This window comes from Takifugu flavidus, chromosome 2, assembly GCF_003711565.1.
Source record: "Takifugu flavidus isolate HTHZ2018 chromosome 2, ASM371156v2, whole genome shotgun sequence".
Classification (NCBI taxonomy): Eukaryota; Metazoa; Chordata; class Actinopteri; order Tetraodontiformes; family Tetraodontidae; genus Takifugu; species Takifugu flavidus.
Genome location: NC_079521.1, coordinates 14,963,103 through 14,989,527, shown reverse-complemented (window position 1 = coordinate 14,989,527; position 26,425 = coordinate 14,963,103). Strand labels below are relative to the sequence as shown.

The following is a 26,425-nucleotide window of genomic DNA, read 5'->3' as shown; positions in this document are numbered from 1 at the left end:
TTAAGAGAGAAAGCTGGCTTGATAATGATTTCATGTGTGTGTCAGTCGGGGAAAAGCACATGTAAATCTTTTTTTAAAGTTCAGCTGAGGTGACAGGAGGATTAGTCACCTTCACACATATTAAGGACTTTAGTTTAAGTATGAAGCTGTTGTAGGACCTCTGCTTCTGTGTCCTCAGGAGGCCAGAGAAGCCTTTCTTTCTGTTTCCACAGCACCGCTCAGTTTCCACGTGGGCCCAGGTTCTGATTTCCTGTTGTATGTGGGACACGCAGCCTGACTGATTTGATCAGTTTGATCCACCGTTGTTTTCCAGCTCTCGGTGCCATCAGCACGATGTGCATCTCGCCACATGTGACCGCACATGGCTTCACACACACACGCGCGCGCACACACACACACACACACACCGGAAGACGTTCACAGACACCGCTGCAGACAGGATGACATTAATTTCAGCTACAGCAACATCCGTTTCAAGCTTAACGAAGCTCTTTAGTCATGAATTCATGTTTTGTTTTTGATCTGAGACAAGGACAGAGTTTTGTTTTCTTCTTTAATTTATTCCTGCTCTTTCACTGGCATACCAGAGCTCGAATTCCCCTCAAAACCCCTTAGCTAAAAATAGATAATTTAAGCGAAGTGTGGGAGGGTTTAAAAGGTGAAAACCCAAAGTTGCCCATAATTCAATTCCACAGTACTTGGAATAAACAAACACTTCTAAATTTGTAGTTACTTTGGACTTTTTTGCTCATTGTTATTGTTCAAAATGAAACATCATTTTCGTGGTAAAATGCCAGCTATTAATTAATGCAAAAATGCATCTGTTTCATCTGTCTTATTCTAAATATTCCACAGTGACTATTAATGAAAGTGGTCAATTTCTTAAAATGTCAAACTTTCACTTTCCATCAGTGATTATTATGTTATAAATTACTACATTATCAAATGTTAAAAATACAAGTTTAATGGCAAAAATATGTTCTAAAGTTTCAAACATTTAGAAGCCTCCAAACGACTTGAAACAGTGTGTAATTTGCAGGAGTTACAGGACATGAATAAGACATGTAAAGGTGAGAGAAAATGTGACAATCATGCTGATTATTAGGAAGAAAATTAGGGTCTCAAATCCATATTATCAATAATCAATATGCATGTTACCTATCAATGATATTACCTGAGATCATGTTTAGACCTAAAATAACAATATCAAGAAACAAAAGACAGATATTTGCATTATAAACATTTGTTGTAAGCAGAGCTCGAGAGTTCTTCCTTTTGGAGTCAACCATCAAAATATGTTAACCATCTACAGAAAAATTACATAAACCTTCAGCATTTAATGTGTATTCCAAATATGTGTTTGTAATTGTTTCTTTCATTAGTGTCCTTAAAATGTAAGCACACACATCTTCTGGAATTTCTCCTCATATTTTAGATTTACACTTTCTCACATAAAAAAGTCGTATATTAGACTAAGATTAATAATGTAACAAATGTTTACAATTCAAAAGTAAAATCACATCACTGACTCTAGCATAAATCAGTTATTTAATTAAGAGGTGGACAGGTGGAAGAGGTGGACAGAAAATTAATAGAAACGCTTTTTTAAAAAAAATCAAATGTTACATCTATTTTAAACTCTAATGGCAAAACTGTCCGAGTGCACAACTTCTCCGGCTTGTAAACTCTCCTTCATTCATGTAACATCACATTATTTCTTTAGATTGGTCCTTTAAAGCTGCAAAAGTTGTCACAGGACAGGGAGCGTATTAAAATTAATGAATTGCTAACGCTGCTGCCATCTATCGGTGACAGACCTGTAATGCATTTAGAGAGCTGGTTCGATGGGGGGCGGGGCCGGGTGGGGCGTGGACCGGGGCGGGGCCATAGACAGGGGGCGGTTCCACCGGTGCAGAACTTTTTGACATCAAAAAGGTATAGGATCCAGAAGAGTCCGAACCTGTCGGAACCAACAACCTGACCGGTCTTACAATCAACGCCGTACCACGGGAGAGGGAGGACATCTCCTGGAAGGATCCGGGGACAGAGCAGCGGGGGCAAATTAAAGCAAGTATAAGAGAGGCAGATAAATATTCAAATAACCCAAGTAAACATGGGTTTATCAAAATAAAGGCTTCCTTTCACCTGTTTTTAATTATTTGCAGAGGGAATTAAGAGCGTTTGCATTTTCAAAACGAGCATACTTAGACAGGAAACCTTATCATTGTTTAATTTGGCGGTAAATGTTTATGATATTCATAGATAATATTCAAGGGAAGTGTGTTGCAACCACACCGGAAAGAAAGAGAGGGTGATGTATGTTCAGCTATTTTCCGTTTCTGCCTCACACAGCCTCTACTAATAATAATAACAGTAGGAATTTTCAAATTAATATTAATAACCCTTATTAATAATTAATGTAGGTTATTTATTGATATTATTTTCGAAATTGTTCTTTACTTATAGTATAAGAACTTAAATTATTGATTAACCTTGCAAATTATTGATTTAGGGAGGACTGAAGTTTTATTATTGTGCAGGTTTTGCATGCATTATTTTTGTAAAAAATAAAATAAAATGAATTTCTGCCCAGAAACAGGCAAACAAATACTACAGAATCTGCTAATAACAAATAATAGGCTCAGAAATCGCTTCTTCATTTTTGTTTACCACCAAATTCGCAATGTATAGTTTCACAGTCTTCTGCAAAACAGAAAAGAAGGAAGCGTGGGCTGAAATTGACAGTCAGTGACTTTTGATTCTCTGGAAAAAAATCTGATTATTATTTTTGATGATTTACAGTCATTCCTGATAGTGTTAGATTTGATATAATGATAGTGATCATTACGGTATATTTGATTTAATTTAATGATACACGCAGTTCTCAGTTACTGAAGGGTTACTACCATTCAGATCCATTGTGCCCCCCCGGCTGCTCTTGCAGCTCACCCTCAGAGGAGCACTGAAGACCATCAAGTGCAGGTCTTTAGATGAGCAACATGAGCAAGAGAAGATCATCTACCCAGCCCAGTTCTGCTTAAGGTTTCTTCCTGTTAAAAGGGAGTCACCCCCTCTGCCACTGTTACCTTAGTCCTTGCTCTCTGGGTTCCCTAAAGTGTCTCCTGTCTCTTTCAGTTCATTTCCTGGGTGATATCACCAAAATAGCCATCATGAATGGAACACTGCTTTCTGCCCGTGCTGTCAACCAGAGTGCAGCAGGCATCAACAGCTCGTGGCAAAACGATGCAGTCAGAGGAGTCCAAATAACGATAACCCTGCTCATCTTTCTGGTGAGCAACCATTCCTGCTTCTGAAATCCGTCCAGCCGTCTTAGACATCGACTTATTTTTGTTAGTCTTTCCTACTAAATGGCGGCGATGGCTGCCGTTGTCGTGTCTCTCAGGTGGGGGTCCCTCTGAACGGTCTGGTGGTCTGGGCCCTTGGTTGTCGGAGTCACCGTTACCTGGCGCGCAGAGGCAGCGGCGTGGAGACGCGGGCCGCTAACAGTTTCCGTGTTTATGTGCTGAACCTGGCCCTTGCTGACCTGCTGCTCCTGATGCGGACCCCCATGATGTTGGGTTACATTGCCGACAACTACAGCTGGCCCTTCGGACGCGTCTTCTGCCGCGTGATCATGTTCCTGCGGTGCCTGGGGCTGTACGCCAATGCTTTCCTCCTGTGCGCCGTGGCCCTGGAGCGATGCCTGTGCCTCCTGAAACCCGTGTGGTCTCGACTGCGGCGCCCCACGTGGGCGGTACCACTCGCGTGCAGCATCATGTGGCTGATGGCCACCATCCTTTCGGTCCCCTACATCTACAGCGCCTTCCTGAAGGACGTAAACGGGACCTACCAGTGCCTGGAGAGCGGGGAGTTTAAAATGGGACTGTTCGTCACAGAAACAGTTGCCGGATTCATTCTACCCCTGCTGGTGTTTGTGGGAAGCAACCTGGCTGTGGTGATCACAGTTCACAAAGCTGTGGCCCACACGCCCACATCCACCCCTACAACCTCCCGCAGGATGGCCCGGATGTACCAGGTCCTCTTCTTAACCATGCTGCTCTTCCTCACCTGCTGGGTGCCCTATTTTGTGTTTCGGTTCCTGCTGGCCTTGGCCAAAGGCTCCTCCGGATGGGGTACGCTCACCGGGAGGGCACTTAAGGGAATGTACGTGTCCTTGTTCCTGGTGTACACCAAGAGCGCCCTCAACCCGGTGATGTACGTGTTCGCCGCCCGAGGACTGAGCCGCGCTATCAAGGCTTCCCTCGTCTCCACCATCGAGCGACTTTTCAGCGACGAATCTTTGGAGTCAATCCGCAGGAAGTCGCTGAAAAACTCACTTAAGAATTCCCAGGTGTAATTTACGGCTTTTTTTTTTTTTTTACACTTTGCAGAAGTGACTCGTGACTCTTTAAGGATCCACTTCCGAGACCAGAACCTGATCTTTCAGGAGGATTTCAGCCCTTTTGGGGGGGTTATAAAAAGGTACATTCTGCTTGCACAAACCGAGAACCTTGTGTCGGGTTTAAGATTTAGAGACGTGACCAATCAACAACGCCTGTGTGATGGAGCACTACAAAAATGTTCCTGCCTCTGTTGTGGCACGCTGCAACGCTGAATCATCTGCTTCAAGGGTTGCCAAACGCAACATACCGAGCATCCTGTCCTGCAGGGCAACTGTTTCCAGATACTCCTACGATGTGACCCACCAAAATCTTCTTTTAAAAAAAATAAAAACCTTTGTTTCAAACCATTTTATTCTACACATCTAGTTTATGCACTTAAACAAATACCTGTGTTTTGTTTTCTCTCTAAATTAAAACTAACCTCTAAATGCCCTTTTTCCCCTCGAGCTGGATTGATTTGGTCCAAAAGAGCGACAAAAACATCCAAAAAGTTCTAATGAAAAAGGAAGGTTTGTTTATTAAGATTTCGTTTCAACAGCACGGGACATGGAGACTTTAATCAAAGTTCTGATGCTGTCCCACCGACCCGGGGCAGCTCAGGGTTCACCTCCCGGATCTGATCGGCCCGTCTGTGGGCCTGCAGGAGCAGCTCCTGAGCGTTCCGGCTGGCCTCTGAAGTCTGCAGGATTTCTCCCAGCTTCCTTGCTGTGGCCTCGGCGTCGCTGTGCTGCAACATTTTCCTCATCTCTGCCTAAAAAAAACCCCAAAACAATCCCATTATGTTAAATCTAGTAAATGTGCTGCGTACAGTGATGACTGTAATTATTAAGAATGTTTAAGAAACACAGTATGACACAAGACACATTGTATTTTTTTAACAGCAGTGGTATTGCAATAGTGTTAAAAACTGCTGATTCAGACATCAGGGACGGTTACCTCAGGAAAAAGAATTATGAAATAGCGAATCCTTCAATGGTTAAAAACAACTGTTGTGCAATACATGTCGCATGCTGTGAATGAGCTGAACACGCTCCGCTCACCTCTAACGTCGGCTCATCCTTTTCTGGAGGCTGGAAATGGATGTGCAGAACGCAACGTTCCTTTCTCTGCAACATCTGTGGAAGTGGCAAATGGGGAAAGACGGTGTTTCACAACCTTGAGCAAACAAAGTTGTCTGCAATAGTGATTCTTTCCAAACAAAGGTTGTTGTTTTGCTTTTACAAACCGAAAAAAAGAAGTAGCTTTAATAGGAACGATGACGTAATTGTGCAAGTACACAAGTGAGGGACGCCACCACGACGCTTGCGGCGACTCAGGTGGGAAAAACTTGACTGAGACACATCATCTCATTTTTATTACTAGCATGTGTGACGTCTTCTGTCAGGTGAGTTTTCAGGTGTAACACAGTTTGATTATCAGAAACTAGAGTTTTAGTCCATATTTGGATTGCAACATCACTCTTTTAAGACATCTGCATGAAAACACATGTATTGAAACACCGCATATTAGCGTGGGTCAAGACTCAAGCAGCAACTTGCTTTTATGACATAGATTTTGCATTTCAGGTTCAACATGCTGCAGCCTGACCGGAGGTGTTTGCATTGGCTTTAAAACCATTTCGAAACGCCTCTGACAAAATCGCAGGCTTCGGTGGCGCAAATAGAACAAGAAACCATCAGAATTCTTCATAAAACCCGCCTCAACTTTAACATCTCGGAGGGGGAAAAAAAACAATTTAAAGTAATAATGGACAACTCTTCTATCAGGACAGATTTGTTAAAGAATCATTCCTCATTTATGGTGGCATGTGGGACTTTTTTCACCTGTTCTGCCTTCTCCTCCTCTTCCTTCACCTGATCTCTGAGCAGGGAACATTCTTGCTCTAAGGACGTCACCTGCTCCTCTGTCTTCTCCAAAGCAATGAGTACAGCCTTCAAGTCTTCCTGCAAACACACACACATGCATCCACCTCCATCTAAAACATTCACATTTCATACAGAGCACCACAGACAATATTTCTGACACTGGAGATAGATTCTCTGAGGTCCCACAACACCAAGAACATGCACAGAAACCTCGTTACAGTGAAGAAATTCTTCATTTATACTAGGTGGGTGTGTTTTTTAATGGTCGGGGTTAATATGGTTAAAAACTGTCAGTCTGATTCCCACCTCAAGAGTGCTCAGAGTCTCCTTTCCAACATTAAACTTCTTGGTTTCCTCCTGGAGGCGCTGAGAGGAACACTCCCCATATTTCTGTTTGTGAGGTGGTACTTTGAGTTTTGCACACTCAGCGAGAAACCTTGAGAGAAATCAGAAGAAAGAACCCAATTACAAAAGCTGAGCGACGACACATCCTTCAGGACAAACAGAGGCCAACAGAACACGCAGTAGATTTTCAATACGTCCAAGGGATTCCAGCCATTGTTGCTGTTTACCGGGTTTTTATGGTGTTCAGATGCTCCCGGATCTCCTTCTTCTGTGTCTTTTTCAAAGCAACAGCTGCTCTGCTTAACAGAAAAGCACAAATCAGGCTGAATTCTGTTCGCAGTAAATCTAAAAGTATTTATACTGATGTATTTTAACACTTGCAGTATTGCCAGATCCATAACGTTCTCCATTTCAGCTATGGAGCTTCTTGAGATTGGCTGCCAGCCTTCCTGAGCTCCGGCACCTAAAACATTTCAGTGAATCTTACAGCAAAGTGTGCCTATACAGAGAGAACACATGTAGAACTTATCTTGCCTGTCCTCTTTTTTGCTGGGTTCTGCTGGGTTTCCCGTTCATCCTGACTGGGTTCTGACTCCTGGACATGGAAAAGCGTCAGTGTCACTAGGATGGCTATAACGCCTCAGAAAAATGACGCTAGGACATTTTACCTGGTCCGATGCTGCTCGTTTTCGAGAAATTCTCTTTGATTTGTTCTGGTTTTGTTTTCTTGGTGCTTTGGTGGCGGCTCGGTTAGAACCGCGCACAGCCTTCATCTCTGCGAGCTAGTTAGCTACTGGTGAAGCAAATGCTAATGTGACGCCGTGGAAATATGCGAGCTCCACTAAAATAAAGCCACTTAAGGCTGTAGAAACAACATTTACCCCTCACTAAAGAGCAATAAAAAGTCAAGACTTGAATTTCTCATAATCTCATCTGAACTACTGAGGGCCGTAGCTGCTGTTTCGCGGGGCTGTAGTTAAAATAATTCGCTAAATACGTGGGAATTCTAAAACCGGGATTTGGGTTGTCAGGCAACTGTTGACCAAGACGAAATTCTTTACAATACTGTACACACATCTGACACATGGCTAGCGTTCATAACAGTAGCTAAAGGGATTTTGGTTGTTTCAGCATTTATGTAAAGAATAATTTATATCATAACAGCACATATCTGTCACCTGACAGTCAATCATGAGGGAACCCGAAACAAGCACTTACAACTTGCAGTGACACTACAGTGACGACAGATGGCGACATTTCCCTGGCTCAGAGTTACTGACATATGGGCTTGATGTATGACCACACTATAGTTTTGAGAAAAGTCGCAAGCAGGGCATAAAAAGACATAATAATCTAATTATTAGGTTCATATCTTAGTTGCAGGGGGTCCAGAAACATGATCACCTGACAGGCCTCTGTCACCACACTGGGTCATGGCTGCCTCACCTCTCCTCGTAGATCAGTGATGTTATTTCTTGTGTGGTATAGCCACCTTTATAGCTATATGCTGGCCTGCCGACCTCTGACCCATTCAACTCTTACACAAGCAGCTTGTATTATTAATGTATTTCTATGATCTATGCCTAGTCTCTCTTCAACCTGTCCTCCCCCCCCTCCTCTCTCTACCCAGCCCCCCCATCAGCAGGAGGGTCCCCCTACATGAGCCTGGTCCTGCTCAAGGTTTCTTCCTGTTAAAGGGGAGTTTTTCCTTGCCACTGTTGCTTGTTGGGGGTCAAGCCCTGGGATTCTGTAAAGCTCCTAGAAACAATTTTGATTCTAACAGACACTATATAAATAAAGATTGATTGATTGATACCAAATGCGATTGGCAAAATGCCTAACATACCTAAAATAGAACATGCTCATGTTGGCATTCATCACACAAAAAACATATTTATGTGGAACTGTATTAAATGATTTTATTGATGTTATCTTACAATAAACTGACAGGTCTGTCAAACATATGACTGATGTTTGGTTAGCAGCCGTACTGACACAGATCATTTTTGTCCATTATGCCGGTCACACTCTCCTTGGGAGGATAAATTTTCCTGTGAATCGTCCATTAGTGCGCAGGTCAACAGGGCTGAGCACCTTTCTGATACCAAGCATGTTGCCTTGTATTATCTCCTTGAAAGTCCAGGGATTCTGGTTGTTCTCTTCCCTTTCAGCCTGTTCCTTCTGCAAGGTGGCGAGGCTCTCCCTGCTCATTACCTGAAATAAATGAGAATTTTTTTGCCACATTCAAATTACTAAAATAAAAATAAAGAGAGACATCAAGACCACAATTACCAATGTGGGTACATCATACAAGGCAACTGACCTTGGCAGGGAATGGCAACTTCTTTGCTACTTCAGTCAAGATGGGTTCGACCTCCGCCAGCTCCACCTTGCCTCCTACCTCCACAATTAAACGACCGTAGCGAACAGGTACCGCATAATGATCAATGGCTCCTTTTCCTCCACCCATGCGCTGTCCCAGCCCTTTGCGAGTGATGGGTTTATATGGGCTATTTACACGCCAGCGTGCAAATGTGGTCTGTGAATCCATCTTGCGATTGACGGTCAGACGAATCATCTCTAAGTGGCCCCAATGAAGGTAGCCTCCTCCCATGGCCTGAACATCAGGGACGAAGCAAATGTACAGATTAAGGCATTTTCTTCTCCATTCTATGATAAATAGATGACCTAGTATTAAATTAAACCGGTATATATAGATGAATGCATGAAATGGCACTGAAATTTCTGATTTTCTTTAACGCAACACGTTACATAAAATTACTGGACTCACCACGATAGCATACTTTCCAGTGGTGAAGGTGTTTGCTGTCCTAGCTGGTCCTTGAATATCCCAAAGCCTCTTCCTTTCTTTCTTGGCCTTCTTTAGGTTAGGCACCTTATTCATAAATTTCAGTTTGGGTTTTTCTGGCAAAATCACATCTTCAGGAAAAGAAAAAGAGTAATCATGTACAGAATTAGAATAAAGCTAAATAAATAAATAAGGTGGTGTCACAGTGAAGAGTGTTTAAAATAAAAACCCAAATATGGAATTTCGCCCACTTCTGTGTATATAAAATACAGCAAAAATAACATGATTGCACTTCAGACACATAACAGAGTTATTAATCACGTAACAAACTGAAAATGACTGATTACCACTGTAATCTGGGGGCACTTCATATGTCTTCAGTCCAGCAGCAAGTAATTTCAGGTGGTTTTGTAAAGGACCTGTCATAGAAACACGAATTAATCCAACATGAAAACCATATTGGTTGAGTTTGCTGGTTTGGCTTACCTGGATGAGCGTGAGCTCTACAGATACCCGTCACTCCGCCGACGAGCGATTTAATAAAGGGAAACATGACGTCGCAAATATCAATAAATATTAGACGTGTAAATCTGGTCACATTTACTCTTCGGTCAAAAGGGTCATTTTAAGCACGAAACAGCAACATGGGGCATGTTGATCCTTCTTCTTCTTCTTTTTCTCCTTCTTCTTCTTTGAGCGTGTTCCCCGGTGTTGGGTATTATGACCGGAAGCGCACTGCTGCCCTCTGGTGTTGAGTGTCGTGTAGAATTTACTGACTGCACAATGGAAATTTAAGTCTTCAGACTTTCTACAACTATGATCCAGTGAAAACGGAGCTTCAACTGCGAAGGAAGACTACGACTGTTAAACGCATGGTAGCTCTCAGTTTTACAACTCTCCCAACCAAGATGATAACAGATAATCGCCAAAATGAATTGAACCTCCGATTTCTTTTGTTTTAAGTATTTACTTATCAATTATTGCATGTAATCTCAGTATTCTCCACCCTAAACGCCCATGAACTCATTGAAATCCCACAGTTAGAACAATATGATTTTTTTATTCTTTATTGCAAAAAATGCATATACATGATGTACATAACTGTTAATTTTCCATGGGAAACATCACAATAACACTGCCTTCACAAACAATATAATAAACAACTGCTGTTATAACAATTGCTGTTGCTAAAAAGAAAAACACACCGTTAATTAGCTGCTTTTGGAGTTTGTATTGTATTTGTTGTATGCATTGTGAGAAAATAAACCAAAAACCTTAATACAATGTTTTACCAATGACCAAAAACTCCACAAAACCCCCAAATAATAGATAAACTATTTTTTAAAGTTCTTCAGCTTGTTGTGAGGTTGTTGCAAAGAAGAAATGGCTGTTTTGTATGTTTTAATAGGAGAAAACACTCCAAAGTGGATCTTAAATACCATGGTAGAGAAGATCATATTTGGGAATATTCTGCGGATCAATGGGACTCTGGACAATCATCTTCCCTCGCATGGCTCCTCTGTATATAACTTCAATCAGATCCATGAAATCTTGCTTGGTCTTGAAGCTGCCCACAAACTTGGTGTGATCTGGAGAGCTGGGAGGGAAGTGATTTTATTGGAAATGTTTCCTTGTGATACAGAATCTATTGGTGTCTTTTTAACTGAGTTAAAAAGAAATGAATGTTACGTTGCACATTTAATCTTTATTTTGTGAATTCCTTCGACTCACCCATAGTCCACTTTCATGTGTTGCCCGTTAAAAAAGAAAACGGTGGAAGGGATGTAACTAATGTCGAAGTATCGCGTGTAAATTGGCGCTTTATCTACATCAACGATGTAGATGGACGCCATATTACTCAGGTCATGGGCGGTTTTTGACAGCTAAAGTTGGCAAAGGAGAAAGATAATGAATATGTTTTAAATGACGACAATTCGACCAGAGTCATATCAGTATAAGTGCTACTCACGATTTCGTCCAGCTGGAGACAGACTGAATCTTCATCTCTTCCGAACCTCAAAACTACGACCTTTTCTGCGACACCTTTAATGACTTCATCTATATCCTTTTTGGACGATAATTTTGGCAAAAATAAACTCATGTTGAGGAATAATCTATTTTTCGTTCTTCGCTAGTAGGAGGAAATACGTCATTGTTGGGGTCCGAAACACTAACACATCCGACCATGAAGGAATTTCTTCTATAAGTTGTTCAAAATTGATACAAACATTTGATATTATAAATGTGATTAAACACAAATTAATTGCACGTGTATATTTTATTGCTGTGACACATTTTATATCAAAGAGTCAAGGGCAGACAGGTCTAATGTTCCATGTGGAAGATGCTGTTATTTTCTACCACGACACATTTAAGTGTAACACTGTAACAACGTGACCTCCCTAACGAGCATGGACGCCTCTAGCAGTCAAAACAGCGTGGCTAAAAGAGGACTCAACACATCACAAAATGTTGGTCTCTTATAAGCGTTTATGACAGTTAAAGACGGAAAACAACGCATCGTTTAGGTAATTTGTTCAGCTTGATCAAGACGAAGCGGGTGTCCACTGATTTTTTTTTCCCCTGGTTCATTCGCCCGTTTTTTGCATTAATTTAAGCTGCACTTTTACGATGTTGAGGCTTCTTTCGTCCCAAGCCTTTTATGAACTTTGCAAATGTAATAGGACTGTGGCATATTGTGTTACCAAGACGAAAAGCGTTGTCCCAATTGGCATCACAAGTCACCCCCGACCAAAGAACGTTGCTCGCCATTACAAGACTGGTAGTCAACTGTGGAAAGATGGGCTCCAATCAAAAAGTGATGAATCCGCCGAGGCGGAGAAAGTTGACGTGGATAAATGGAAGACTGTTATGAGAGCTAAAATGGTGACAAAAGCTAAAGATGTCCACCAAGGAGATGAAGACAGTGATGACGAAGAAAACCTTCAAGCACAAGTCGATTCAAAGGGCAATACATTGTTGGAGGCAACTCGGGATCTGGTAGTGATGTGGCGCTACGCAGGGAAACTTGTACCTCAAGAGATAACTGATGAAGAGATTAAGGCCCTTGCAGAACTCGACACCAAATCTTCCAAGAAGAAGTACCTGAAATACCTGGCTATAAAAGAGCGCCACAAACAGTCCCGGAAACAGAAGCAGCAGAGGAAAAAAGAAGAAAAGGAAGCAGCAATTCAGAGCATTTGTGAAGAGGAAGGCGGTGATCAGAGTGGAGCAGCGGCTAAAAACACATTCTTATTACAGTTTTGGAGCCGCTCCCTGGACAAACTGTTGGGCTGGAGGTGCGCCCAGGCCATGATGTTTGATCAGCCGCTGGTGTTTGACATGAGCTACGAGTCCAACATGTCCAGGCGTGAGATAGACAATACTGTGTCCCAGCTGATGGAGGTGGAGGGTTGGAACAGACGTGCTGCTGAGCCATTCCATCTTCACTTCTGCAACCTGCAGCCTGACGGGACTTACATGCAGGAGTTCCTGAAACGCTACGGCGCAGAGACCTGGAGCCGACTCCTCGTTACCTGCACTGATCGGCAGCATAGCCAAGTGTTCCCTCGAGAACAGCTGGTGTATCTCACTGCTGATTCCCCCAACGTTCTCCGTACTTTTGACCATTCCAAAGTCTACATCATTGGGGCTCTCGTGGACCGGTCGATCCAGTCAGGCCTGTCATTAGCCAATGCTAAGCGCCTCAAACTGGCCACAGCCCGTTTACCCCTAGATCAGTTCTTAAACTGGGAGATGGGAGCTAAAAATCTAACACTGGATCAGATGATTCGCATCATGCTGGCTCTCAAGGAGACGGGGAAATGGGAGGAGGCGTTGAAGTTTGTTCCTCAGAGAAAGCACGATGGCTTTTACCATCAACAGACACAGAAAAAGATGGTAAATAACCAGGCAAGGGGAGTGACAAAAGAAAGAGACTTGTGGTTAAAGCCTACAAAACAGACACTTAAAAATGAAGGTCAAAGTCAGCCTGGATTTACAGCTAAAGAAAGGATAACGGGGAATCCTGGTGACAGAGGAAAACCAGCTACGACTAGATTACGCACATATTTAATGGAGGGAAGAAAAGGCAAAAAGACGTTGTGGGATGACGATTAAACTCAGAAGTGTCTGTGGGAATGTCAAAACATAAATAAAATGTGTTTCTGTTGTGTATTCTGATTCCAGTGCAGGTTTAATACAAGATGCTTTATTTTATAAATATATAAACAGCCTTTCATATTTGGTCTGGCATTAGAGCAAAAAAATCCACGTATCTCCCAGTTCTTTGAATGACAAATTAGTTTTCAGAACAGATTAATTAAAACACCTCCAGTTTTGGTAAAGACAACTGTAATTTACTATTCGTTTTGATAAAATGGCATTTACAGGGTAAAACTAAAATGATTTAAAAACATCAGCCATAACAATGATATCCGGTTACAATAAATCACCTTGTTTTTGAAAAATGTTCCTTGAAAAAATGTAAACCATTGATTTTTAGAATCAATTTTAAATACAAAGTATGAATTCAATGCAAACTGCTTAAATCAATGAAAGGAACAAAGTTTTCATTAAATTGTGTAGTTTAAGTAAACGGTTCAAACTTTCGAATAAAAAAGCAGGTTTAAAAGCGACACGGCTGCCATACAAGTATTAGGAGAAGATGTGTCCTCTCATCTATTATTCATTCTGTTTACGTATTTAAAAATGCATTTAAGAATAAATAAAATACTGCAACATTCAAGCGTCACAAAGTAGGCACCATAACAGCATGTTTTAATCATTTAACACTGATTCATGTTGACCTCACATATCGGTTAGAACTGGCAGTTTCCCTTACTGCTGAAATGATTTGAAGTTTTTAAACTCCTTAAAATAATTATTCTGAACAGGGTGAAGATGGTGACCCAACATCAGGGCTTTTCGCCAGCTTCTGGTTGTCTGTCGGAATCAGTAACCACAGCAGCGTCAAGTTCCAGAGTCCCGTGTGGACTGCTGACATCATCAGAGCCAGGTGACCAGCGTTTGACCTCTACAGCACCAGGATGTCTCCAGAGCACCGCTCACAGCAGTTAAAAGTGATGTTCTCATAGCGGGTGTAAGGGTGAAACCTGCCGATGCTCTTTTTGTTGCCGAGAAAATTTGAGGGGGTGGAGTCACTGAATGGAGGCTCTGCCTTGTTTTCCGGGGGGGTAATTGGATCCAAAATCTTCAGGACCTGCGACAGAAAACAAGGAGTTTCAATGATGAATATTACTCATTATTGGACAATGGTTGGACCAGTGCAGGCAAATGGAGCCAGTAACCTTCTCTGCCATCATCTCGGCCGGCGTGTTGCACAGCTGCTGAGCCGTTGCGCTGCTGCTCTTCGGGCTGTTGCTGGTGAACTTTCCCAGCAGGTGCGAATTGATGGCCTCCGCCAGCTTATGGTTGGATGTGGCCAGATCTCCGGTGCTGAGGGGCTGTGCGCTGGGGTAGTAAGTCTGCTGTCTGCCCCACTGCAGAGACACCAGCAGCTGCTCCAAGGACCTGAAAAAGGCAAACATTAAAAAAAAGACTGCCTGTGTAACGTAAACTAGATAAAATTTAAAAAATGCTGAATATATAAATGTTATTATAAACCCCAGAGTAGCTCTACAGCTGCAGCAGAAAAACTAACCACCAAAGAAGAACTTGTTCTTTACTCTGACATGAAGTCTGTGCGTGAATATTTAAGAGAACGTGGCTCAAATTGATCTTTTGAGGCAACAGAGTTCAAGCATTCATCGATTATGTACCAGGAGCCGGAGTCGGCATTGCATCCACAGGAGCATTGTCTTTATAAGTCAAATTCAGTGACGATACATCGAAGGTTACATGTACCTGTGAGTGAGTAACATGTTCCTGGAGAACTCCTCTCTCTCTAAAAGCAGGTCTTGAATGGCTCCCTGTGCCTCTCTTGTCTGTCTTTGGAGAGCTGCTCTGGCAGTTGTCAACTCCTCTGCCATGACCCTGAAGATCAAACATCAATAGAAAACTCTTTATTAAACACAACAAAATCATTTTGTTCTAAATCTGGTGATGTCAGGTGGCCGGGCACTGAAAAGCCACCATGTGTTTTCTTCATCTCTTTCCTACCTGCTGGCCAAAAACTTGCTCCTCCAAACGTCACACTGGATACTCATCCGCTCGAGCTGCTCGGTAGTGTGTGCCAGATTCCTGCCCAGTGCCTCGTTCTCCAGAATAAGCTGGTTCTTCTCCCGCGAGAGACGCTCAAAGTGATACTGCAGGTCATCCCCGACCGACGCTACCAGCAGCTTCTTTAGTTCACGGTTCACCTGGGTCAAAGAAACGATTAAATTTGACTTTAGCTGACCTCATGCAAGACAAAAAACATGAAAAAAAACCCCAAAAAATATAGAATCATATCCAACAATTATCAGTTGGGTTTGAGTCCTACCTCTGTCTGCACCCGGAGCTGATTGGAAAGGCCTTCTTTGTCCTGGAGAAGCCTGCGTTCAGAGTTTTGCAGCTTCTCCATTTGTCCTTTCCAGTCCTCAGCCACAGGCAGTAGGGAAGAGCCCCAACCCTCACTTTGTTGCCCAGCTTCCCCTTTTCCCTCAACAGGAGTGGTGCGACTGCTACGGCTAATAGCAGCCCTCGGAACAACAATCCTCATTGCTTCCACCTCTGTGCAGGACTCTCGACTCACCTTGCCCAGATGCAGAACTCCAAGGGGTTGTGGGGCAGCACTTGGAGCTGACGGACTACATTTTGGGCTACGTGTTGGACTCGGAACCTTCACAGGTGGAGGCGTATTTGGGCTGTTTGGTGTGGAGTCTGTATTTGCCTCCACAACAACTGCCGTTTTGTTAGTTTCCATCCCATCGCCAGCAACTCGAACTGGCACCGTGGCCGAACCTGCATGAAATGGAAAAAGTGAACCACTTAGGAAGCGAGGGATGTTTCCTTTGCTCGGCCTTATACCTTTGAAGTTCAAATATTACTAAAGTTATAGGCCAGACAATAACAAAGAACTGTGTAAAGGCAGGGAACAGAAGTACACAGACGTTTATCAAGTATTCCTAAGAGTTTTTCTGTTTTGATCCAACTTAAATGGAATCTTATAAAAAATCTTTAGTATATAGTTACCCCTAAAAACTTGGGGAACAAAAGGGAATTGATGTATGTATTGAATACATTGTTGTTACGTAAAAGGATTAGAATAGTTAGGAAAGAAGCAAAAGAAGCGTGACAACAATGCACACGTACCTCTTATAATCGCGGTCATCTTGGATGTGTTATTTGATGATAATAATCTGTAATGGAAATAAAATGCGGAAGACTATACGTAACTCTCCAAGTTACTTTGTATATATTTGTATTCGCGGTTTGTAATATGTATCAATGAAGAGCACTACACAAAGCTCAACACAGCTGAAGTACTGACGAGGTTCCACGGCGACAGTTGCTAATGCTAGCTGTTGAGCTAATGCAGTTCAACCCGAACAGAACAGCTAAGACCCAAAATAAAGTCACCTGAGCGCCACAGTACTAATGAGTGATTCTTTCTGTGGTGCCCGATATCAAACTCCGCATGTCGCCTACATTACACATAGAGGTCCTATCAATCTTTAAATTGTCATCAAATGTTTATCGTCGGAAACAGTTCGGCGTTGCCCCTGTTAAGTGTGGGAATTATTTCCCCTCAATTTAACTTTCAGGCAAATTTCCTGTTAAGGAAAGTCGCTATACAAATGTATTGTGAACAATGTTTGAGATGATGCACAGATAATTATCCTTAATTTTATGGGTAATTGACTTGTGTATTATTTAAACAATATCTATTATTTGGTAATAAATAGCTAGTTTCCTCTTGCCTGCTGATAGTGCTTAATGGGCACAGAACCTTACTAGACTCCGCCCCTTCGGTCAAAATGACCTGCCAACAAATATGTTATTGTATATTCATTTTTGCCGTTGTCTGGGTGCTGAGAATTCCTTGTTAAAACTTTGCGTAAATTAAAAATAGGTTAAAACTAAAAATCACAGGAAGTTATTTTTCTTAGGTAGTGTACAACAGCAAAATATGACTCGGCGGAACCTTTCGAGACCTGATTTTCTACACGGACATATTTAGAGCAACACTCCCAGTGTTGTGCTTTTCTTTACCGGTATACGCTACGGAGATTTTAGTGTTGCTACTTGAAACTTTACACACTAATCTATCGTTTAGAGACTCTTAATTTCTTTAAATATCAATTGAATAGGCAATACACAACACTGATCATGGGAGTCCACGGGCTCTGGAGGCTACTGGAGAGTACAGGGAAACCCATCAACCCCGAGACTCTTGAAGGAAAGATACTTGCTGTTGGTATCCTTGTGACTATAGGGGTTGCTCTGTAAATGTTCCCAGTATGTCACCGTGCACATACTATTATGTCTTATTTACATCTCTTTGCCAGACATTTTAAACACAATTGTTCGTCACTGTGCAGGAACAGACGGTGGCACATCACACATCTTCTCTTCACCTCTTTCATAATTGACTGACCTGCATCAGTGCATCAACCTTAACCACACACTTCCAGATATCAGCATATGGCTAAACCAAGCAGTGAAGGGAGTGAGGGACCGTGAAGGCAACAGTGTTCAGAATGCTCACCTGCTCACTCTCTTCCACCGTATCTGTAAGCTCCTCTTCTTCCGTATCAAGCCAGTATTTGTGTTTGACGGGGAAGCACCGTTGCTGAAGAAACAGACTCTGGTATGCACTGATTCCCAGACATTCAGTTTAAATCTAACACATATTCCAATGTATGACACATCTTATTTTTTTACAGGCTCTGAGGAGGCAGAGGAAAGAGGAGATGAGCAGGGAGTCCAAGCAAACCAATGAGAAACTTCTGAGGACCTTTCTAAAGAGGCAGGCTATCAAAGCTGCACTTGGAGATCAGAGGTAAGTAAGACAGTGAACAGTTGTCAAAGAAAAGCTGACTTACTGTCACAATTATCCCTGTTTTCTCTGCCACAGTAAAGAACCTATTCCCAGCCTCTCCTCTGTGACAAGACATGAGGTGGATGACATGTATGTTCTCCCAGCTCTGCCAGTGGCAGAAGAGAAGAGTGAAAGCAGGTTAGAATTGCGTGTAAGCTTCAATTCACTGTTCACTCGAAACCAGTGAGGTATTCGATCCAAATGCTTGCAGGCCACAAAACCCACAGAGATGCCACATTCATTTTGATGTTGTTTTTTTCTTCCAGTTCAGGTGAAGAAGACAAGGAGTGGGAGGAGATGGTCGACAACTATAGCACGTATCAGGTAAAAGGGTAACCACTGGAAAAGATGCAGTCCTGTAGAATCAGCTAGTACACTAATAGTTGCAAAGGTTGAACTATCATCATGATAATATATATTCACTTATTGTTATTTTGAAAATACTTAAAATTGATGCAAATGAAGGGGGAGTTGTATGACAACCCCAACTCTGTGGACATCAACTCGGAGGAGTTTGCCAGCCTGCCTCCTGAAATGAAGCATGAAATACTCAAAGACATGAAGGAATTTTCCAAAAGACGCCGGACTATGTACCAAAAGCCTCCACAGGTACAATCTCTTCTTGTTCACACCCAGATTATCACCTCTCCCTCCATTTCTTCCAACACCAACCCTTTTGAATAACTTTTTTAGAATTCTGGAGATTTTTCTCAGTACCAGCTGGCCGGTCTGCTGCAAAGAAACCTGCTGAATCAGCGCCTGGGGAAGGTGGAGAAGGAGATGTGCGAGCGGAGTGCTGGCAGTGCTCCTCAGGTTTACGAACAGGACAGCGAGCAGAAGAGTCACAGCGTAGAGTCAAATCGACTTGTTTCAGAGGACCATTCCCACTATATTCTTATTAAAGGTGATCGCAGATATAATTATTAATAAACACAAGAAATATTTGGAAGAAAATGATTTGTTTTGTTTAGCATAGTAATTATTTATTAAACTTTTCTGAAATACATTAGGTTCCAAAAAGAGTGAGATTGTTGCTGAGAGCCGGCCTGCAGCTGCACGCTGGTGCGGAGGCTTCCAGGGAGGTAAAAGAAGAGCAGCAGGTAGACCGGAGCCCCTATGGCGTCCTGCATGTGACGAACAGGACAATGAGCCAGGTCCGTCCTCAGAGGTCCCAGAGCCGTCGCCACCCTCACCTTGTACGCTCAAGGCCATCCAGGCTGCAATGACGGACAGCTCAGATAAAGAGGACGACCAGACCAGGAATGGCGGTGGTGCTTCCCCACGTACCCTGTTGGCGATCCAACAAGCACTGGCTGAAGAGGAAAACCCCTTTGTCGAACAAGCGGCTAACGTGCAGATTAGCATTCGTCACCCAGCTCCCCGATTGGTTCTAAGCAGCTCAGACGACGAACCACAGGATGATACTGTGAAGTCTTCGCCTCAAGAGAACTTAAACTTAAAATGGAACAACACAAAGCTACATTTACATGCAAAAGATGGTTTGTTGGAGAGTAGTTCTGAAGAGGATGGGGAGGAAGTGGTTGTTCAGAGAAACCTTGCCCTGTTACCACCGAGACATGAGAGGGGGACAAAGTCAAATGATGAATCAAACAAAGCACAGTTGTCAGTGGACGTGAGATGTGGACAGATGGAAATACGACAAGAAATGGAGGAAAAGGTCACTCTCGCTGCTCCGATATGTGCACAGCCTCAGGATGAGCAGAGAAGACCCGGGTCCACTGAAGCTCCAGAGAAAACTGAAGTAAATTCAGAGGCCAGTGAGGAGAGTGACTCCAAAGGTAGCTATTTGAGTTTATATCAGGGGGGAGGATATACAGTAAACCAAGTATTAATGTTGAAAATATATTTTGTGAAAAGTAATAATTATAATAACAAGCACAAACAAAGGTTTGTTTTTCTTCTAGAGAGCTTCATTGAGGTCTCAGAGGAAGAATTTAAACAGGAAGATGTTGAACCTCAAACTGAAGAGAAAGGAAGTCCAGATGATGTCCAAAAAGTAGAGAGAAAGCCTGAGGACAATTGGGAAGAAGACCCCACTCGTTTGGTATTGATAGAGGAAGAAGACACAAAGAGTCCGACAGGAGATGAAGGGCTGACAGAGGGAGCAGAGAGGGGAGGCAGCTCTTCTCCTGCCGTCAACGAATGGGAAAAGTTTGATGCAGTGAGTCCAGTGGGAACGTTTTCTGAATACTGATGCACAGACCTTAAAATTACAGAGCAACAAAAGCACAAAAAACAGCTGTAATTCATTTGGCATGATCCATTTTCAGTCTGCTTATTCTCATCATGCCTTGTTTATGGTAAAACACACCGCAAAGCTCTGCGCTTAACTGTAAATGTATGATAACGTGCGCAGGAAGAGCTGGAGGCTCTGGAGAGCTCCCTGCAGGCCGAGCAGAGCAGCCTGAGGGAGCTGAAGCAGCAACAGGAGCGGATGGCCAACACTGTGACGGGGCAGATGTACCTGGAGAGCCAGGTACACAATTTAAACACAGAGACATTCAAAACATCCTTAATCCTCTTTCTTCTTATCCTCCCTAGACTCCCTATCCGGTTTTGCTCTTACAGTTAAAAGACTATTAGTTGTTCTGATTTTAAACCATTGCTGCTGTGTAGAGTGATACTCAAATTCTAATAAAACATGTCAGAGCAAAGTTGTTGATTCCAGAAAGTTACACTTGTTTGTGGCTATTTTGAGGCAACAAGAGGCAGGATGACTGTGTTCCTTTGTTACCAGGAGCTGCTGCGGCTCTTTGGCGTGCCCTTTCTGGTGGCGCCGATGGAGGCCGAGGCTCAGTGTGCAGCTTTGGACCGGGACGACCACACGCACGGGACCATCACCGACGACTCCGATGTGTGGCTCTTCGGCGGGAGACACGTTTACAAGAATTTCTTCAGCCAGAACAAATACGTTGAATATTTCCAGTACAGTGACCTGCAAAACGTCCTGGGTCAGTGCCCTCACGTGCTTCGTCTACACCTTCCCACAAGTTCCCATTTGATGTTTCTCCCAACTCAACATGCAGTATTTTACCTTTCTTACTGCTAGCTGGCTCAGTTTCCTAGCTGTAAATCTGACGCCTGTCCGTAGATGCTCTTCCAAATAATCTGTATAGACCGGCGTCAGCAACTGATGTTAGCACGCGAACTGAAATATAATATTAAGGATATGGTGAGTGATTAGTGCGATGATCTGATGAGTTCATAGTGGAAATGTCAGCAACAGGTTGTCCTGCACAAGAATTGGCTTCTCTTTCCCACTCTTTTATCCCGCGTCTCTCAGGTCTGGACAGAGCTAAACTAATAAACCTGGCGTACCTACTCGGGAGCGACTACACGGAGGGCGTGGCTGGCGTTGGATATGTCACAGGCATGGAGGTGCTGAATGAGTTTACCGGACCTGGCCTGGAGCCACTCATACAGTTCAGGTATGCGAGTTTGGAAGGCTTTGATAGGAGAATCTTGTTAGGATGCTCGTTCATTTTGATTCTTCCCTCCAGTAAGTGGTGGGCAGAGGCTCAGGAGAAGAAGCGCCTGGTGGCTGATCCTCGCGACACCAAAGTGAAGAAGAAACTGAGGGAGCTGAAACTGCACCCGGGCTTCCCCAACCCCGCCGTGGCCCAGGCTTACCTGCAGCCCTGTGTGGACCAGGCGGAGAGCAGCTTCTCCTGGGGGCGCCCACAAGTGGACATGCTCAAAGAATATCCTCTCACATGTGCTCACATGTGCGTGTGTCTGTGCTGCTGCACGTGATTGACCTTTTCCTAAACCCGTTGTTTACATTCTGTCTGAACCGTTTTGGCTGGAACAGTCGGAGGACAGAGGAGACTCTTCAACCTGTGATGAAGCAGCTTAGCGCTCAACAGGTAGGACACAATTTCCCTTTAGTCATTCCAGTAATTTCAGCTTGAAATAGTCATATTTTATTCAGTCAGTCAGCATTTAAACAGCTACGTTAGATTGAATTGGTGTCCGTTTTTATAAAACTTGATAAAAAGTAGTTGCTAATTAATAAATGTGTTTCCCGTCACTGCTGCCTTTTTGTCCATCCTGTTTAGACTCAGATGCGGATCGACTCGTTCTTCCACATGGCGCAGCAGGAAAAGAACGCAATCCGCAGTCAGCGTCTCCGTCGGGCCGTCACCTGCATGAAGAGAAAGGAGAGGAACGGTGGGGAGGACGGGGAGGAGGGCAGTGAGGAGGAAAGCTCGTCCCTGTCCAAATCCAAAAGGGGGAAGGTGGCCAGCAAAGGTTCAAACACTAAGGGAGCAACAGAGGGAGAGAGGGAGGTGGTGGGGGGAGGATTTTTGGGCTCGGAGGTGACTTTGGAACCTCTGAAGGAGGTGAGCTGCACCAACCAGGTGTCCCAGTTGGATAAAGGGCCTCATTCGGCAGCGGCTCCCTCTCAAAGGGACGGGAAGGACAGCGACAGCAGCAGCTCTGATGACAACAGCGGCGTCGGCCGAGAGGTCGCTATGGTAACGGCCCGGTCGGTGTTTGAAAGCAGCAGAAGAGGCTGCAGAGGAAAAAGCACAAGGGGCAGGGGAAACGCACGAGGAAGGGGAAAGAAGTCGGAAATAAAAGACAGGACTTTCTCGACGTGAAAACCACAACTATGAAATTTGTGCTGATTTGTCACATTATGAACACGAGCATTAATTACAGGAGGATTTAAGCTGTGAATTATGTCAAACAAACTGTTCTGTATCGCAGAATATTTATTTTTGCATTGATAAATATATGTTTGGAATTTTCCAGAATGGTATTTGCATGAAAGCTTTTTGTAGCTCCTCATTGATGACAGTTCAGTGACCTCGACAAATGTGGACCTCCAGCGGGTCCCACTCCTCATATTTACTTCAGGTTGTGTTTCAGCTACCATGTTTTGTGCTCCATCCTTGCCAGTACTGCCATTTCTTTTGGACTAAAATAAATAAATAAATAAATCTGTCATTCATGAATCTGTCATTGTGCCACTTCTTAGGTCAGTTCTAATTCAGCAAACTCATTATGACGATTTGCATCAAATTCCTCCTGACCTGCTCCGGTTCAGTGGTGGGGGAGGGGGAGGAACTCCAGCATCTGTTGCTGTCCGTCTGTGCTGGAATGACTTCGGAGTTCAAGCATGCCCGCAGAGAGCCACTAATGTGTGGTGGTGCAGGGGGCCAGGGTCAGGGTGGTCGCATGTGGAGCTGGGAAATGCTGTATTTATATGTAACATAAAACCACAGCTCTTGAAAACCTAATTTAGGACCAGAAACCAAGAAAAGCAGCAAGCTGGTGGAGATTTTCAGGTTGGCTCTCCGTTCTTGTCTTGGACTCCTCCAACCATGACCACCCAGACATGTCCTAAAGCGCTGGGAGACTCCTCCTCAAAGGAAGAAGGTAAGCACTTTCACACAGTCCGGTTAAAGAAGAAACTATAGATATAAAACATCTCTATGGACTCATATTCACGATGAAGCATGTTCAGCTACGCTTAAATCCTCAGCTGAGCACAAAGGCTTCAGACGCTTAACCGCATCAAAATATTTCCCCGATAACAACACCTCTGACAGACACATAGAAGCTATAAATCAAAGGTCGTCCCGATTTGACCTTGGCTCAGAGGCTCTCCTGACATAATTAAAGGTGCCTGTCTGATGCTCTGTTACTGACTGGCAGCGCGTTGCTGCCTGGCAGAAGACGAGAGCTGAAAACACAGACGGATCAGAGGGAATTACGGGTCTATGGGAATCAAACATCGGCTGCAATGCGATATGATGGAAAATCCTTGTGATGAGTCATCTTAGAAGCATCCAGACTGGCCGGTCCAGCAATGTGTTTACGGAAATGTTCTGTTCTTTAATGAAGTTGCAGCACTTAGAACCAATTTCCTTCTTTTTTAAATCAAATTCTGCAGGAAACAAATGATCAGCGGTTTAATGTTATTGGGTTATGTTTTTTTTTTCCTGCGGATGCCATAGCAGGTGCCGCGGAGGACACGGAGTTAGCCAAAGCCGTAATGGCTCACCAGTTCCATCCCTCTGTCCTTGGCCCAGAGTCCTGGGAAGGATACAAGTTTTCTGACATGGAGATCCGGATCAAAGAATCCACAGACCTTTATGGAGCTGTTCTCTGGCCTTCGGTACTCACAGACCTTCACAACATCACCACAGCCTTTATTGTCTTTGTTGCAAACCCTAAACTTAAACCTCCAACAGGCAATGGTGTTGTGTCATTTCCTAGAGACAAACCAGGACAAATTCAGCTTGAGGGACAAAAATGTTATTGAACTGGGTGCCGGAACTGGCCTGGTCACCATCGTATCCAGCCTGTTAGGTACGGATTCCAGCAATCCAACCATTTTCTCAAAGGTTTTGGAATTTGTCCTTCATTTTTTAAGACTATATTCTGTCTTTAGGCGCTAAAGTGACCTCCACAGATCTACCAGACGTGTTGGGGAACCTCCAGTACAACGTAACACGCAACACCAAAGGCCGATGCAAGTATATCCCTCTGGTACGTCCAACTCGGGGCGTAAATACTCGAATATTTCACTTTATCTGCTTATATAGTTTCCATCTTAAATTCCCAGTCATTATTTAGGTTTATCAGCCGCTCATGTGTTCCTAGGTGACAGAGCTGACCTGGGGTCAGGAGGTGGAGCAGCGTTTCCCGCGTGACACGCACTGTTTTGACTACATTCTCGCCGCCGACGTGGTCTACTCTCATCCTTACCTGGAGGAGCTGATGGCCACGTTTGATCACCTGTGCCAGGAAACCACGGAGATCCTGTGGGCCATGCGCTTCCGCCTGGACCCGGAGAACAGCTTCGTGGATCGTTTTCGCCAACGCTTCCACCTGGAGCAGCTGTACGACCTCCCCAGTCTGAGCATCAAACTGTTCAGAGCCTGGAGGAAGGACAAAGGGACCAAGAACCACGGAGAGGCGGCCGCTTGAGCTCCCTGTCCTCAAGCTGCATGTCAATATTTAACTGTTTAATATTACACGATTGCGATAGAAGTTCCAAATAAGAAGATCCCCAAGTGTTGCTGGAGACGGACACAGACACAATCCCATAACATGGTCTGGGGTCCATGTGAGGTCTCTGGGCTTGACCCAGAGAAACATGGGCCAACATCCACCACCAGACAGTTTTTTGAGTTTCATTTAAGGTGGTCATATTACACCTGGCATGGAATGCTCTGAGCAACATGGAAACCACAGAACACATTACAGCGGTGGCCAAAATTATTCTAAGAATACCTGGCTGAGCTAAAAATATAGATCTATAAGCCTCCAAAACATGTTTTCACCTTATAATGATCATGAAATCCGCAGGGGGTTGCTCTGAACACAACAAACATCAGATCAAGTGCTTCCTGCTCTTTTTATCCAGCCTTAAGTTGAATATTTGGGTTGTTTGGCTGCAGATACAGGGCGTCAGCGTGTCGGTTTGTTTGCTCAGAACCTCAGCATTAGTGCTCACCCATGACTTCATGACTTTCATTTGAATGGTCAACAGAGCTGTCTGGTTTATTTTCCAACGCAGCCCCAGATATGCTGGAAGGGGTGGAGGTCCATTTTCTGTGTTCCTGCAGATTCCAGGCAGCTCTGGCAATAGGCAGATGTTAGAAGATCTTGTATTTAATAGGCGATTTGCCAAAAACAACTGAAACCTCTTAAATCATCACGTGGTCTAATTGTTTTAATCATCACTGTCTTTTATACATTTTGGATGCTGCTCAGTTAGCCTAATGTGTAATAATGTAACTATTGTTTTATTAAATCTTTGGTTTTAGCCATCCTTTCTCTTCCCTTGTGTTACATACAACAAATATAGGCGTGCTTTCTGCATAATAATAAGTAATAAGAACAGTAATTGTTAATATAGACTGACATTACTGGATTCACTCACAGTTCGTTCTGAGGTCACCCTGGTCCTGCTCCAGGTTTCTTCCTGTTAAAAGGGAGGTTTTGCTGCCACTGTTGGTTGTTTAGGATCAGGCTCTGGGAT

At 43.6% G+C, this 26,425-nt stretch overlaps 8 protein-coding genes across 11 annotated transcripts; 4 read left to right on the top strand and 4 right to left on the bottom strand.

Moving 5' to 3' along the window:
• Window positions 1–1,916: 1,916 nt before the first annotated feature.
• Window positions 1,917–4,835, top strand: LOC130521676 (C3a anaphylatoxin chemotactic receptor). Of its 2 annotated transcripts, none has more exons than XM_057025407.1 (3): window positions 1,917–2,067; window positions 3,136–3,290; window positions 3,404–4,835. In XM_057025407.1, the coding sequence occupies exons 2-3, from the start codon at window positions 3,171–3,173 to the stop codon at window positions 4,355–4,357; spliced, it is 1,074 nt and encodes a 357-aa protein (XP_056881387.1). In that variant the 5' UTR covers window positions 1,917–2,067; window positions 3,136–3,170; the 3' UTR covers window positions 4,358–4,835. The 2 variants fall into 2 exon arrangements, with proteins under 2 accessions (XP_056881387.1, XP_056881388.1); XM_057025408.1 differs by lacking the exon at window positions 1,917–2,067 and adding an exon at window positions 2,082–2,311.
• Window positions 4,836–4,894: 59 nt separating this feature from the next.
• On the bottom strand, window positions 4,895–7,609 carry cenpq (centromere protein Q). Its single transcript, XM_057025409.1, has 8 exons — window positions 7,282–7,609; window positions 7,148–7,208; window positions 6,995–7,076; window positions 6,841–6,909; window positions 6,575–6,704; window positions 6,227–6,346; window positions 5,444–5,518; window positions 4,895–5,154 (listed from the first exon to the last, which is right to left on the bottom strand). Exons 1-8 carry the CDS (start codon window positions 7,384–7,386, stop codon window positions 4,963–4,965), a joined length of 834 nt encoding a protein of 277 aa, XP_056881389.1. The 5' UTR covers window positions 7,387–7,609; the 3' UTR covers window positions 4,895–4,962.
• An 897-nt stretch (window positions 7,610–8,506) lies between these two features.
• Window positions 8,507–10,159, bottom strand: mrpl16 (mitochondrial ribosomal protein L16). The gene is made up of 5 exons (XM_057017781.1): window positions 9,909–10,159; window positions 9,770–9,841; window positions 9,405–9,553; window positions 8,937–9,230; window positions 8,507–8,827 (listed from the first exon to the last, which is right to left on the bottom strand). Exons 1-5 carry the CDS (start codon window positions 9,973–9,975, stop codon window positions 8,636–8,638), a joined length of 774 nt encoding a protein of 257 aa, XP_056873761.1. The 5' UTR covers window positions 9,976–10,159; the 3' UTR covers window positions 8,507–8,635.
• Window positions 10,160–10,462: 303 nt separating this feature from the next.
• On the bottom strand, window positions 10,463–11,598 carry txnl4b (thioredoxin-like 4B). The gene is made up of 3 exons (XM_057017816.1): window positions 11,392–11,598; window positions 11,154–11,305; window positions 10,463–11,019 (listed from the first exon to the last, which is right to left on the bottom strand). The coding sequence occupies exons 1-3, from the start codon at window positions 11,521–11,523 to the stop codon at window positions 10,854–10,856; spliced, it is 450 nt and encodes a 149-aa protein (XP_056873796.1). The 5' UTR covers window positions 11,524–11,598; the 3' UTR covers window positions 10,463–10,853.
• A 207-nt stretch (window positions 11,599–11,805) lies between these two features.
• trmt10c (tRNA methyltransferase 10C, mitochondrial RNase P subunit) lies at window positions 11,806–13,598 on the top strand. Its single transcript, XM_057017757.1, has one exon. It carries the CDS (start codon window positions 12,054–12,056, stop codon window positions 13,539–13,541), a length of 1,488 nt encoding a protein of 495 aa, XP_056873737.1. The 5' UTR covers window positions 11,806–12,053; the 3' UTR covers window positions 13,542–13,598.
• Window positions 13,599–13,758: 160 nt separating this feature from the next.
• blzf1 (basic leucine zipper nuclear factor 1) lies at window positions 13,759–17,223 on the bottom strand. Its single transcript, XM_057017768.1, has 6 exons — window positions 16,677–17,223; window positions 15,865–16,325; window positions 15,543–15,742; window positions 15,288–15,416; window positions 14,732–14,954; window positions 13,759–14,643 (listed from the first exon to the last, which is right to left on the bottom strand). The coding sequence occupies exons 1-6, from the start codon at window positions 16,693–16,695 to the stop codon at window positions 14,458–14,460; spliced, it is 1,218 nt and encodes a 405-aa protein (XP_056873748.1). The 5' UTR covers window positions 16,696–17,223; the 3' UTR covers window positions 13,759–14,457.
• Window positions 17,224–17,407: 184 nt separating this feature from the next.
• On the top strand, window positions 17,408–23,387 carry ercc5 (excision repair cross-complementation group 5). Of its 2 annotated transcripts, XM_057017737.1 has the most exons (15): window positions 17,408–17,781; window positions 17,999–18,174; window positions 18,251–18,366; window positions 18,442–18,543; window positions 18,672–18,729; window positions 18,871–19,014; window positions 19,099–19,309; window positions 19,416–20,204; window positions 20,331–20,587; window positions 20,783–20,902; window positions 21,164–21,377; window positions 21,710–21,854; window positions 21,927–22,129; window positions 22,210–22,292; window positions 22,485–23,387. In XM_057017737.1, exons 1-15 carry the CDS (start codon window positions 17,694–17,696, stop codon window positions 23,028–23,030), a joined length of 3,252 nt encoding a protein of 1,083 aa, XP_056873717.1. In that variant the 5' UTR covers window positions 17,408–17,693; the 3' UTR covers window positions 23,031–23,387. The 2 variants fall into 2 exon arrangements, with proteins under 2 accessions (XP_056873717.1, XP_056873727.1); XM_057017747.1 differs by lacking the exons at window positions 17,408–17,781; window positions 17,999–18,174; window positions 18,251–18,366 and having other exon boundaries at window positions 18,454–18,556.
• A 169-nt stretch (window positions 23,388–23,556) lies between these two features.
• On the top strand, window positions 23,557–26,213 carry mettl21e (methyltransferase like 21e). 2 transcript variants are annotated; one of them, XM_057017803.1, is made up of 5 exons: window positions 23,557–23,811; window positions 24,396–24,553; window positions 24,630–24,747; window positions 24,830–24,927; window positions 25,042–26,213. In XM_057017803.1, the coding sequence occupies exons 1-5, from the start codon at window positions 23,757–23,759 to the stop codon at window positions 25,366–25,368; spliced, it is 756 nt and encodes a 251-aa protein (XP_056873783.1). In that variant the 5' UTR covers window positions 23,557–23,756; the 3' UTR covers window positions 25,369–26,213. The 2 variants fall into 2 exon arrangements, with proteins under 2 accessions (XP_056873783.1, XP_056873774.1); XM_057017794.1 differs by having other exon boundaries at window positions 24,393–24,553.
• Window positions 26,214–26,425: the final 212 nt, after the last annotated feature.

Bases quoted from the DNA above. Each gene is read 5' to 3' on its own strand.
- LOC130521676 (XM_057025407.1), top strand. From the start codon at position 3,171: ATGAATGGAACACTGCTTTCTGCCCGTGCTGTCAACCAGAGTGCAGCA. The intron at 3,291-3,403 runs GTGAGCAACCAT...CGTGTCTCTCAG, and splicing joins TAACCCTGCTCATCTTTCTG to GTGGGGGTCCCTCTGAACGG.
- cenpq (XM_057025409.1), bottom strand. From the start codon at position 7,386: ATGAAGGCTGTGCGCGGTTCTAACCGAGCCGCCACCAAAGCACCAAGA. The intron at 7,077-7,147 runs GCAAGATAAGTT...GAAATGTTTTAG, and splicing joins CCCAGCAAAAAAGAGGACAG to GTGCCGGAGCTCAGGAAGGC. The intron at 5,519-6,226 runs GTGAAAAAAGTC...CCACTTCCACAG, and splicing joins AGGAGGAGAAGGCAGAACAG to ATGTTGCAGAGAAAGGAACG.
- mrpl16 (XM_057017781.1), bottom strand. From the start codon at position 9,975: ATGTTTCCCTTTATTAAATCGCTCGTCGGCGGAGTGACGGGTATCTGT. The intron at 9,842-9,908 runs GTAAGCCAAACC...TTTCTATGACAG, and splicing joins TAGAGCTCACGCTCATCCAG to GTCCTTTACAAAACCACCTG. The intron at 9,231-9,404 runs GTGAGTCCAGTA...CCTGATGTTCAG, and splicing joins CTGGAAAGTATGCTATCGTG to GCCATGGGAGGAGGCTACCT.
- txnl4b (XM_057017816.1), bottom strand. From the start codon at position 11,523: ATGAGTTTATTTTTGCCAAAATTATCGTCCAAAAAGGATATAGATGAA. The intron at 11,306-11,391 runs GTGAGTAGCACT...TGCCAACTTTAG, and splicing joins GTCTCCAGCTGGACGAAATC to CTGTCAAAAACCGCCCATGA. The intron at 11,020-11,153 runs GTGAGTCGAAGG...CTTCCCTCCCAG, and splicing joins CACATGAAAGTGGACTATGG to CTCTCCAGATCACACCAAGT.
- trmt10c (XM_057017757.1), top strand. From the start codon at position 12,054: ATGTTGAGGCTTCTTTCGTCCCAAGCCTTTTATGAACTTTGCAAATGT.
- blzf1 (XM_057017768.1), bottom strand. The intron at 15,417-15,542 runs GTAGGAAAGAGA...TTTGATCTTCAG, and splicing joins AGCAAGTTTTTGGCCAGCAG to GGTCATGGCAGAGGAGTTGA. The intron at 14,644-14,731 runs GTTACTGGCTCC...TTTCTGTCGCAG, and splicing joins CCGAGATGATGGCAGAGAAG to GTCCTGAAGATTTTGGATCC.
- ercc5 (XM_057017737.1), top strand. From the start codon at position 17,694: ATGGGAGTCCACGGGCTCTGGAGGCTACTGGAGAGTACAGGGAAACCC. The intron at 19,015-19,098 runs GTACAATCTCTT...TAACTTTTTTAG, and splicing joins TGTACCAAAAGCCTCCACAG to AATTCTGGAGATTTTTCTCA. The intron at 21,378-21,709 runs GTCAGTGCCCTC...CGCGTCTCTCAG, and splicing joins TGACCTGCAAAACGTCCTGG to GTCTGGACAGAGCTAAACTA.
- mettl21e (XM_057017794.1), top strand. From the start codon at position 23,757: ATGACCACCCAGACATGTCCTAAAGCGCTGGGAGACTCCTCCTCAAAG. The intron at 24,748-24,829 runs GTACGGATTCCA...TTCTGTCTTTAG, and splicing joins CATCGTATCCAGCCTGTTAG to GCGCTAAAGTGACCTCCACA. The intron at 24,928-25,041 runs GTACGTCCAACT...ATGTGTTCCTAG, and splicing joins GATGCAAGTATATCCCTCTG to GTGACAGAGCTGACCTGGGG.